Raw genomic sequence first — 12916 nt, forward strand, 5'->3', positions numbered from 1 at the left:
CATCTGGGGCACTGGCCGCCTGCGCTGGAGCTGCTCCAGGTGGGGAGGCCAGTGGTGTAGGAATGCCCTGTTGATGCTGCTTGCTCCTTTTGTTCAGGGCTGAAATGGGCTTGGGTGATGTGTTCAGGTACATGCTGCGGCGAACTTGCAGGTAGGCCAGAGTACATGGATAGAGCCCTACCCACACTATGGAGGTGGAGGGGGCCGTAAACAATGGCATTCACAGGCGTCTCCAACCACCGATCATCCTGGCAGTCCCCAGAGCGCTCACACAGCACCCCCCCCACACACACACACACCAGCCTTCTCTGTTACAGGCGCTCTCATTTGTTGTACAGAAAGTGGTCTTTAGGGAGAAGTGACCTCTATTTCGGCTTTATGTGCCACATAGTTTTGGGAAGCTGGTTGGAGCCCAGCGCCTGAGGTGCTGGCTTGCTGGGCTGGAGTGGCTCCCAGCCTTTTGGAGGTGAAAGGTTCTGGGCAGTGTAGCTGGGAATGCTGCTGTGGTCTTGCAGGCAAGCTAAGCACCAGAACAGAGCTCCTGCCTGCCCTGTGGAGGTGGAGGGGGACACAGACAGTCGCGCCACCAGCTCCTCTGGCGCATAACGTTCGCACAGCTCCCGGAGGTTCCGTGCCTTTCCCAGCCTTCTCCATTCTGTCTTTTTTCTCGTTTGTGGTTCAGAAGCTGCTCACTCAGCTCTCAGTTGTCTCACAGGAGTATCTGTTTCTCTATATTCGTGTATATTTGAGTTTGCTCATGGGAGGGGGCAAATTCGGCATCCTCGTATGCCACTGCCATCTTTGACTTCTTTTATTTCTAGTTCTTTAAGGTGTAATGCTAGATTATTTATTTGAGACAGTTCTTGTTTATTGACATAGGCCTGTAATGATATAAACTTCCCCCGTTGTACTGCTTTTGCTGCATTTTAAGATGTCGTATTTTCATTTGCATGTGTCTCTATGTATCTTTCAATTTCTTATTTCTTCTTTGACCCAATAGTTGTTTAGTAGCATGTTGGTTAACCTTCATATATTTGTATTTTTTCCCAGATTTCTTGTAGTTAATTTTGTTTCATATGGTTGCGGTTGGAAAATATGCTTGGTATGATTTCAGTCTTCTTAAATTTATTGAGACGAATTTTGTGCCCTAACATATGGTCTGTCCTTGAGAATGTTCCATATGCCCTTTAAAAAGAATGTGCATGCTCTCGTTCTGGGATAGAAAGTTCTACAAATATCGACTAAGTTCATTTGATGTAATGTGTCATTTAAGGCCAATATTTCCATATTGACTTTCTGCCTGGATGATCTATTCATTGCTGTCAGTGGGGTACTCAGGTCTTCTACTATAATTGTATTTTTTTTTTTCAGTTTCTCCCTTTAGGTCTGTTAGTCATCGCTTTATATATTTGGTGCTTTCAGGGTGGGTGTGTATATATTTTAATGAGTGTTATGTGTTCTCGATGAGTCGCCCCCTTTGTCATTATAAAATGTCCATCTTTGCGTCTTGCTACCTTTATCTTGAAATCTATTTTGTCTGATATAAGTACTGCTACACTCGCTTTTCTCTGGATGCCATTTGTTTGGAGTATCATTTTCCACCCCTTCACTTTGAACCCCTGTGTGTCTTTGTAGCTGAGAAGAGTCTCCTGCAGGCAACATATAGTTGGGTCTTGTTTTTTAATCCATCCTGCTACTCTGTGTCTTTTGATTGGTAAGTTCAGTCCATTTATATTTAGAGTGATTATTGATATATGAGGACTTACTAGTTATTTTATCTTTTGTTTTCTTGTTGCTCTGTATCTCCATTGTTTCTTTTCCCTTGTGATTCTGTCTGCTATTTTAGTTTGGTGGTTTATGATTATATTTTTTTTCTCCGTTTCCTTTTTTTCGTTTTGTTTTGTTTGTGTCTCAGCTCTGGATTTTTGTTTTGTCGTTACCATTAGGTTTGTGTAAAATGTCTCACACATACAATAGTCCTTTTTCTTCTGATTGCCTCTTCATTCACCCTTACTGGTTCAGTCCTTTTCCTCCTCCCTTTTTGATTTTGTTGTCACAAATCATCCCTCTTTATGTTGCATATTCGTTACTAAATTGCAGTAGTTATAACTATTTTAATGCCCTTTTCTCCCGTTTAACCTTTATGTTATAATTAAGTGTTTAATATTATAACCTGTTCTGAAGTAGATTTGCAGTTTACTGTTTCTGTCAGTTAATCATCTTACTCCAAGTTTCATATTTTTGTGTTTTGTTCCCAGTAAAAGCTCATTTCAACATTTCCAGTAATGCAGGTCTTGCCGTGGTAATTTCTCTCAGCTTTTGTTGGCCTGGGAAAGCCTTTATTTCTCCCTCATATCTAAAATATAACTTTGTGGATATATTATCCTCTGCTGATGGCTCCTCTCTTTCAATATTTTGAATATTTTCCTTTTATTCTCTTCTGTATTGTAATGTTTCTATTGAGAAATCTGATGATGATAATCTAATGGGGTTTCCTTTGTAGGTTATAGTCTTTTTGTTCCCTGGCTGCCTTGAGAATTCTTTCTTTGTCATTAATTTATGACAGTTTGACTAAAGTGTGTCTTGGAGAAGGTCCTTTTGCATTAATATACTATGTGTTTTGTTAGCTTCTTAAGTCTGTTTCTTTCCTTAGGCTTGGAAAGTTTTCATCAATTATTTCTTTAAGTAGGCTCTCTGTTCCTTTCTCCCTCCCTTCTTTTTCTGGGATACCTATTATCCTTAGGTCACTCTTTCAACTGTAGTCAGATAGTTCTCATAGAGTTCTTTAATTTTTAATTTTTTTTTTAACTCTTAGTTCTCTTTCTTCTCCCCACTGGGTCATTTCTTTGAGTTCGCAAATTCTCTCTTCCATCTGGTCTGCTCTGTTTCTAATGCTCTCTGATACATTTATCATCTCATGTATTGAGTTATTCAGCTCCAGAATTTGTTTGGTACCTTTTTATACCAGGGGTGCCAAAAAAATGTATACATGTGACTTGTGTTCATCTTTTGTTATTGGTATATATTGAGTATTACAATTTTAATACAGTTTTTTCTTTTCTTAAAATGTGTATACGTTTTTTGGCACCCTCTGTAGTTTCAATTTCTTTGGTAAAGTACTTCTTTTGTTCATTAATTTTTTTATCCCTGAGCTCATTGAACTGCCTTTCTGAGTTTTCTTGTAAATTATTGAGTTTCTTTAAAACTGCAACCTTGAGTTCTCTGTCATTTGAATCACAGTCTTCCATGACTTCGAGTTTGGTTTCTGGAGATTTCATTTTCTTTCTGTCCTCCCAAGGTACCTAGGTTGTTCATGGTATTTGATGGATTGTTTTTCCGTGTGTGCATTTGAGGTAGTAGCGATCTCTTGTTTAGATACTATTTTACTCAACAATTCAGCAGGCTAGTAGGCAGGGTACTTTCTTTGTTTTCCCATAGGTGGTATTATAGAACAAGTTTTTGTTTTCTCTTACCTGCACTGTTTGCTCCACCTCCACCTCTGGGATCATGGTGGGGTGGCGTTGCTTGGATTAAGGAAAACGCCACATACTCACTGGCATGGTGGGTGTCCCCTCTGGGACCAACTTGCCTTGTTTATGGGGCACCACTACTGTGGTAGGAGAATGTGGTGGGTGGTGGAGAACTGATTTTGTGAGCTCCCTTAGCTACCTCCTTTTCCTACTGTGTTTTTGGCTTTACCGGGCTCTGCTGGGGCACATGGGGCAGAGAAGGCAAGTTTGTGATCTCATGGCTTCGCCTCCCCCACTCCACCCCCACCCTCCCAGCACCTCACAGTAATGGCTGACAGCAACAGCTGTGTTGTTTAAAGCTTCCCAGGTACCTCTACCCAGCTCTGCCACTATGGGGAGAGGAAGGAGGTGCCTTTTCCGGGAAGGAAACTGCTTCTGCTCCCCTTACACTCCAGATCGCAGTGTGAGGGCTGCACCCCAACTGCGTCACCCCTGCCATGCTCCCTGGAGCCAGGATGGGGACCAAACTGCGTCTGCGGCCACCGTCCCTGTTCTTCCTTCTGCCCATCCTGTCTCCCCTCCTTGCTCCGGTACTCCCACCTTCAGATGTCCCATACACGGATCTTTTAGGCCTGTTGTGTGTTGAGCAGGGGATCCTTTGTTAGATTAGAATTGTCTGACTTAGAAACTTAAGGGGAGAAACACTGGCGTCTTCTCACTCTGCCACGATCCTCACGTCATCTCTCTCCTTTCGCTTTGTAAAAACCTATTGCTGTCTGTTAGGTAACATTTATGAAGCCTAGTTTCAGTTTCATTGTACACTCGAAACATATTAAAATAGGGTTTCATGAGATATATCTGATAATTCAAATTTTTTCCACGTTCGTTTGGCTTTGGGAAGTATTTTTCTAGATACTTAGCATTCGATGTCACATTATAATGGTGACACAGTCTTCATACAGAGGAAAGAAGCAAAATACTTTTTTTTTAACTAAAAATATGTATTTCCCTCTATACTTGATTTTCCTGAAATAGTAGAGCCTGTGTGACGATGACCTTCTGTCTCTGCTTTCCAGGTACTATGTCATCATGGTAACCATGTTCTTCACTGTCAGCGTGGTCAACAACTACGCCTTGAATCTCAACATCGCCATGCCCCTGCACATGATATTCAGATCCGTGAGTGCTGCCGGTTCACACGATATGTTCCTCTGAAAATGCAGCCAAGGGGGTAGATTGCGCACAAGCCGTGAAAGACCTTGTAATAAGTAATACTTAGGGTATCAGAACATGTCTCATGGATGAGTGAGCAGAGGCTGGCTTTCACCTGAAAAGTAAGGCCAAAAGAGAGAAATGTGAACAGAGATGGTTTACTTTTTTTTATCTCAGGTCTTATGGATGATTAATAAAAGGGAAGTTAAAATTTTCCTGGGAAATAGATTTTACCTTTCATTTCCTTCATCTGGTTGATTTTATTGTCAGATGTGCTATGACTTATTTAACTTATTTCTCATCACCTTTTGTTTCTTTCATAAAATTACATTTACTTCTAGTACATGAAACAGATATAATTATCTGGTTTTTTGTTTTGTTTTGTTTTCTTAAGCAGAGACTTGAGATAGTTAAAGGGAGATTCTTGACGAAGGTAGGTTTCTCCCAAAGCAGTAGAGGTTATTTTCTTTGCCTCAAGTATAGTGAGAGATCTGTGTTTAGTTTGTATATAAATAAGAACGTTTTCCCCTGAAGAGCAGGGAAGACTTCAAGGAGATTTTAGTAAGGATTGCAGAAGAATACAACATGGGCAATTATTGGAATTACTACATTTCTGTGTGGTCTGAAATTTTGTGAGATCGAATGTGCTATTCCTAAAAGAACTTTCCAGAGCTAATTATAATTACTAAGATGACCTTCAAAGATGACCTTCGAAGCATTGAGCACATAGTAGACTTTCAGTAAGAACTTGATGATTGATCCAACACCCTTTCAGAGAAGAAAGAAGTCCCTGCACAAACTTTTTCTTTAAAACTAAGTGTGAGAAGAAGCTTATTAAAAGCTCTTATAGATAAGATAGATGGAAAATTTGACAAAAATAAGTCTATAATTTTTTCCCACTAGCCCTAGCTTCAGCTATGATCACTTACTGAGTTGATCGGTTTATTTTCATTGTCATCTTTAAAACGTTTTATTATTTTATAATAAAAGTTAAATTTTTTATGGTTTATACTTTTTGCCATCCCTAGAACACCTGAACTTTACTAATTTTTCATCCTAACATCCTTTCCAGCTGTTTTCCCCCCTTATTCATGTTCATATTTATCTTGAATTATGTTATTGTCTTTTCCTGGTGGACTAAAACTTCCTCTTGTCTCCTTTTACAGGGCTCTCTAATTGCCAACATGGTCCTAGGAATTATAATTTTGAAGAAAAGGTAAACAATACACGTTTATAATTTATATATAGGAAGCATATCCTGAGTCCCTCGTAGTGGAGATAGTTTGCACTTGGCTTCTACTTTGTTTCTGAGTTCTCTCTGTGACAGTGATGTATGTTCCTGACGCAGCTGACCAGGTAAGAGATCCCACCTGTGGCTTTGGCTCAGCAGTTTCTCTGCGTGTAATAGAGTTAGCTCTTGTTATCATTGACTCCTTAGAACCATACTAACCTATGAAGCCAGGGGAGTTAGAACTTCACTGTCCCTCAGGGTCACCACTAGTCCCGTGTGACTGTTTACATTGAAATTATTGTAAGTATTTAGTTTCTCAGTCACATTTTATGGGCTCAGTAGGCACACGTGGCTAGTGGTGACATCTTAGAGAACCCAGATACGGAGCATTTCCAACTGTACAGTTCTGTGCGACGGTGCTGTCATAGTAGGTACTTATCAGCACAAAGTAAGGAACGAAGGAATAATCATATTTATTACAGCGACAATTCCTGGTTTTTTTTGTTTTTGTTTTTTTTTTTAGCTGAGCCATCCTGCTACCTGTTGGTAGCTCATCGGCTGCTCAGCTCGGGCTGGACTCGAACCGCTGTTGCTCAGAGCTCAAACTCTTGAGCAAGCTCTTAACCAACTGAGCCACTCGGCCTGCCCAACAGCGACAATTCCTAACAGAGGCCCAAATGGTTGAGAAGATGGAATGAAAAGTTTCAGGCTTATTCTTTGCACCTGTCACCAGTGGATCTCTGTGGGATAAGGGTGGAAAACATCAAAAGTACCTGGGATGCTTTTTAAAAGTATTTGTCTCCCACCTTCATTCTGAGCCTCCCCTCTCACTCCCAAGGAGGAAGGGCATTGAGGAGAGACAGCACAAACAGTCTGGAACATTCCTCGGGGAAGTTCACCTTTACTATCAAGACCAAAATTGTACAAGTTGATGCCAACTTCGCAATGTATTTAATATCCAGCCCCATTATTACAACAGAACTCTGTACTAACTTGGAAAGTAACTATCAGTTCAGAGTGTGGGAACCTAGTTTGGAAGTACTAAGGGCTGTGTCATAATAAAGGACAATTGTCCTGTCTTCCTAGGCTTCGTATCATGAACGCGTTATCCCCCAAGACTTATGTATTCTCCAGTTAAGCACCACTGTAGCTGACTTATCTCCTAGGGTCTCTGCATTTAAGCACATATACATAATGGGCAGTTTGGTTATGTTGAAGTAGCCACTGTGCATCTTAGTGGTGTGAAATTCACCTTGGGACACACCTGTGGTCCTTCCAGCCTTTGATTTTGGCTCATAACAGGGATACAAAACAACATATTATAAAAAGAATGTATTGTTTCTCCAACATTTCAGTATTCCTTAAGAACTTGTTTTGGGTCTGTCAGCTTGAATCTATCATTCTCAGCTTTTCTGACTGTCAGTGTATATCAGTCACCCAGAGAGCAGGAATTTCCCTAAGTTAACGATTTACTATCGTGGATGAGTAACTGCTGTTAACCTGAAAAATGAGAGGCAACAAGCATTTACTTGAGATAAAAAAATAAATAAGAATGGCTATCTGGGAAGCACTGATTTGGGCAGAAACCCAAATAGTGTTCTGATTAGGAGACAAAGGCAGGGGGTATTTATGAGAAAGGGAAGGGGATCAGTAACATCAGTAGAAGGAAGACATTTCTATTGGTGCAGATAAGCTAACCTAGTGACACTAATTCTAAACCATGTTTTTAATTATCAGTCCAGTACTTATCAGTTCGGTATTCATAATATTTGATTTCTTGTTATCTTTGCAAACAGTTCTTGGAGGCACAATGTGGCTTGAGGCCCAGTCCACAGGTTACTCTGCCCTGTTTTAACCTTCCAAAGGTTTGAGGCATAAGTTGTGCAAGGCAGTTCCTCTAGGGTGGCAGCTCTGTCTCCATTTTAATGTGCTCTGTTTATTACTGTTTTACACTCATTACCTCCCTTTACTTACCCTGGGTAGAAGCCCCTCGGGTTCATAGCGTGTTCCTCATTGCAGGATTTGAAGACCACATCTATATTTGCCTGACCCATGCTGTTCATTATTTTTCAGGCTTGAATTATAAACCTATTTTGATCTTTCCAGACTGAAGCGTTTCCTTAGTTTTATAGCCGCCTCCAGCAGTGCCTTCCCTTCCCTCGCCCACCCCTCTTCTCCAACAGCACTCTTGGCCCTTCGCTCTGCTTCTGAGCCAGTTCTGTTGGCCTTTTTAGGAGATGCCATGACCAGAACTATACAAAGTATTTGAGCATAAACCTCGGATGGTTCATCCTGTGGGTTTAATTTCTTTTCACTCTTGCCGGAGGCCATTTGCTTCATCACCAAGAATCTGAGAGGGATGTGAATGATACTATTTTAGTTAATGTGAGATGCCACTGTTATTACTGCCTCCAGTCCTATTAGTTTAATATTCCTCCCTTTATCCAACTACGCCAACGTGAAGAAGCAACACTGAAGTCATTCAGAGTTTAACAAAAAATCCTCCCCTGAAAATGAACGATTGAATTCTTAGTTCTGAGTATTGAATCCTGCTCCTTGGACCTGATAGCCTGCTCTCCCAGTTGTGTGTGTGTCTTTACACTCAGGTTTGGGCTCCCTGAAGACAGGAAAAGCCTTAGATACCAGTGAGGATCTGAGTCAGGCTTTCATTGGGACTCTTGAGAGCAGAATAGAAGGTTATGTCTGTCTCTCTTTTTTTTTTTTTCTGATGCAACAATCTATCACTTCACAAACTATCAGAAAGTATTTAAACACCACCAAGAAAGGGTGCCATGGAGCACCCTGCGGCCCCCTGATTCTATCACACACAGACGTACATGGACTTGGCTGGGAAATGACCCTGTCAATTGTATTTTGGTGACTTGTACTCTTGTGCATCCTCGGACGGTAAACGTCACGTGGAAATCAGTGTCTGTGCTTTCCTAAGGCGGTCTTGTTCTTATTCTTGCAGATACAGTGTATTCAAGTACACTTCCATCGCCCTGGTGTCTGTGGGGATATTTATTTGCACGTTCATGTCTGCAAAGCAGGTGGTAAGAATCGGTTCACAAATCATTTATATTTGCGCATTGCCGTGGGGACCCGGGTACTCATTAATGAGACGGTAAGTTAAATGCTTTTGTAACACAAGGATTCAGATCTCAGAAAAAGAAGAGTGGCGGGAAATGGGTAATAAATATTCCCATTGTATCCGGGCCCCTCGCGTGTAGTTCTGGCTTCTATACCTAGTATTTTTTCTTATTTCCTAGACTTCCCAGTCGAGCTTGAGTGAGGATGATGGATTCCAGGCATTTGCATGGTGGTTACTAGGCAAGTACGGTAATTACAATAAAGATAATTGCCTTTGCAATTCTGTTTGCTGAGTTTTCTCCTAAGGGACATGTTTCTTGGCAAGAAGCTCCGGCTAAACAAATGATGCCACGGAAGAGAGAGGCACCTGGGATCACGTATCTCTAAATTTTAGCATTCAAGAAAATGTCCAGGACGTGGTTGTGCGTTCTGTAACATGGGTCCATGTTTTTCTTGGTTGCCATGGACATGCCTGCTTGGCCCTGCACGCTCTCTGGGAGCCGTGCTTAGAGTGTCATTCATTTCTTCATGATCGGTCTGCCGAGTGGAGGCTTCTTCAAAACAAGGGCACGCTGCAGCTACTGACTCTCTGCATTTCCAAGGGACCCATTTCTAAACCCTAGATTTCTTTTCTTTAGACGTGAGCTACTCCATGTGGCAGCGTTCCCAAACCTGACTGATCAGCAGACTCTCCTGGGTGATTTTTTAAAAAATACAAATATCTTTTTGTGAAATTAATGAGCCAGCTCCCGTAATGCTTGGCCCTCAGATTGTGTGGTTATGGAGGGGAGACTTTTCCCCGCATCCAGTGGTGGCCATAACTGATTGAGACTGAGCAAGTGAAAGAGAACTAGTGGAAGAACCCGGGTTTCCTTGCTTCTTGGCTTTGAAACTCTATCCCTTTAGATTGTTATTCTTTTTTGTTTAGATTTTTTTATTGGGGAATTGGGGGGATGGGAACAGTGCTGGGGAATTGGGGGAAGGGGAACAGACAAGTTGCTGTCCTTTTGTTCTTCAGTCTAGTTGTGGAGGACATTGCTTCACTGGCCCAAGTTGGCATCATCATTGCGCTCTTCCCGGGTGAGGCAGATCAGTCACTGGCTTCTGGACGGCCACTCACTGCGGCTGCTGGCCGCTCACACTGGCTGCTGGGCTACACACGGTAGCCCATGGCAACCCACTGCAGTAGGGGCTGCAGCCTACGCCGTCACCGGCGACTCACGGGCAGCCCAGCTCCAGGTTGAGCTGTTGTTCAGCATCTTAGCTGTGGAGGGCAGTGTCACTGGCCCTCATATGTGGGATCCGAACCGGGGCCCTCTGGCGTCCCAAGCCAGCTCTTAACCATCGCGCCACTCGGCCGGCCCTAGATTGTTATTCTTAACATAGAAAGACCTTTATGAGCTATTAGCAAAATACTTTTTTCAATAAGAAAAATTTGCAAAGGATGTGAACATAGCGTTCATGGGGTAAAAAAAATAATGTGCAGTAACTTTATGTTCAGCCTCACTAGTCTAATAATCAAGGAAATGCAAATTGAAATCAAAATGCAGTACCTTTTTCGTTTTGGTCTATTATGTTGGCAAGATAATAAACGATTATTCTCATTGCTGCTGAGGGTGCAGTAAAGCAACCATTTTCACATAAACTGTTTAGAGTATAAATGGACATAGCGTTTCTGGAAAAAAACTTTGTGTTAAGTTATTAAAATGTCTACAACCTTTGACTTAGTAATTCCACTTATGAGAGTTTATCCTAAGGAAATAACATTAAAAAAAAGATTTATTTAGGAGAATGTACATTGATTTTAATGATGAAATAACGAAGTAATCTAACCATTCTCATATCGTAAGACATTTAAGGGTGGTACATACACACAAGAAAGTAATATGCAGGTATTAAATCATACTTTTGAAAAATCTTAATGAATGACCTGAAGGAAAATCCAGGAGAAAGGTGGTGAAAAAGCAAGATATAAAATTTTTATACTCACTAAGATCCTGTCTTAGCATAAATATACATAAATGTAGATGGAGAAAACTATATAAAGGACGAGATGGTAATATTATTTTTATTTCTTTTTAAAATGTGTACATGTTCTACAATTCGTTTGTAATGTTGGTAGACTTTTTAAACAATACATGTTGTGTAAGAAAATATCTGGAAATTAGCAAAGGCAGGTATCCTGTAACCCGGCCTTTTGTTTTTTAGGTATCGGAGCACTGACGTTTGCGCTTCTGATGTCAGCAAGGATGGGTATTTTCCAAGAGACTCTCTACAAACAATTTGGGAAACACTCCAAAGAGGCTTTGTTTTATAATGTAAGCCATGTCTTGAACCTGGGGAAGATAAACATGACTGAGTTACTGTTATTGTAATATGTTATTTCAAATGTGATGTAGTTGGAGGATCAATTTATGATCCAGGAAACTGCTTAGGTCCCCACAGATGGAAGTCCTCTTCATGGGCTGCTAGGGTGCATCTGAGCCACAGGTCCCCACACGAGATGATTATGGTCGTCAGTGTGCACAGCGCATGTCTGCTAACCAGAAACGACCACAGGGACAAGGGCCCGTCACCCCCAGGGTTCATGCAGATGAAATCAGGTTCCAACCAATATGGGAACCTGGACAAGGAAACTAAGTCACAGAGACAGCATGTCTCAGAGGAGTGAATACTGGGGGCGCCCACAAAACATATATATACGTGACTTGGATTCATCTTTTCTTATTGGTATATATTGAGTATTACAATTTTAATAGTGTTTTCCTTTCTTAAAATATGTCTACATGTTTGGGGCACCCTCTGTATATGCAGGCAGGCATTTGAGAGCTGGGGAGGACAGGGGAGAAGTCCCTCAGGCTTCGTTCATTTGACGGGGAGTTTCCATAGCTAATTATTTATGCCTCAGCTTTTTTGTTTTAAACTGCTCTCCGGCACCCCCTCTGCCCTCTTTCTTGTTGAGGTAGGTGACGCCCCAAGCACAGCCCGTCAAGGTCAGGGTGATGTAACCTCAGGGATTCCTTCTCTGCCACCTTTTTGTACTGAAGTTGCAGATAAGCAATCTGATATATTTAGTGGGAGCTAGAGTAGGTAGCCAGGAATTTAAAAAATAAACATTCCATTTCTTCCACGTCTTTCTTTTAGAACAGGACGTGGCACATAGTAACTGCTCAGTAAATGTGAGCTGTGATTCCTTATTAAATTATTGAGTGGTGGGTTGTTGTCAAGTGCAGTCACCTTTGCTTACCTGTTGTTTCCTCTTATTCTTCAACTTCTTTATTCTTGTCTTCATTTCCTTTTCCCTGTCCTCATATTGTCCTCCCATCTATTTTCCCTCTAGTTTTCCAAACTCCCTGAAATGTGCCTTCACATTCTTCATCATTTTTAAATCCATTATATTTGCTTAATGGTTGTTCTCAAAAAATGACTGTGTCTTTACATTTCTCATTCCCTTTTGTGGACAGAAGGATGCTGGCTCCATTTTTTTGTTTTGTGTGATGATCATCACACTCCATAAGGACAAGAACCCTAATTTGGGGGTTAGAAACACTGGATACATTTAACTTAATAAGTCTAACTGCTTTTCTTGGTATTGCATATCAAATAACTTATAAGACTTAGATTAACGAGAGCCGCTTTACAATGATGCAATGTGTGCGCATTTCAGTTTATGTGAAATATTTCTTCCCCTAGCATGCCCTTCCACTTCCTGGATTCATCTTCTTGGCTTCCGATATTTATGACCACGCAGTTCTATTCAATAAGTCTGGTGAGTTTCTGAGGCCAAGTTTCGGTTTTACTTTTGACTTGACCACTGCTGTCTACCCTTGGAACTCCCNACCCCCACCCCGGTCCCAGAAGCACAGCACCCTTAAGCAGTAGCTGCAGCTGCACAACCATTTACAGGTGCTCC

General features: G+C 41.4%; 1 protein-coding gene across 2 annotated transcripts in view; it reads left to right on the top strand.

The window, feature by feature from the left end:
* SLC35B4 (solute carrier family 35 member B4) overlaps positions 1-12916 on the top strand; it is a 31807-nt gene that overhangs the window by 14514 nt on the left and 4377 nt on the right. For both annotated transcript variants that reach the window (XM_019654818.1, XM_019654816.1), the window contains exons 3-8: positions 4547-4649; positions 5849-5898; positions 8885-8966; positions 9183-9243; positions 11212-11321; positions 12697-12772. In XM_019654818.1, coding sequence (XP_019510363.1) covers positions 4547-4649; positions 5849-5898; positions 8885-8966; positions 9183-9243; positions 11212-11321; positions 12697-12772 — 482 coding nt within the window. The remainder of the gene's footprint in view (positions 1-4546; positions 4650-5848; positions 5899-8884; positions 8967-9182; positions 9244-11211; positions 11322-12696; positions 12773-12916) is intronic.

This window comes from Hipposideros armiger, unplaced genomic scaffold, assembly GCF_001890085.2.
Source record: "Hipposideros armiger isolate ML-2016 unplaced genomic scaffold, ASM189008v1 scaffold_231, whole genome shotgun sequence".
NCBI classification, from domain to species: Eukaryota; Metazoa; Chordata; class Mammalia; order Chiroptera; family Hipposideridae; genus Hipposideros; species Hipposideros armiger.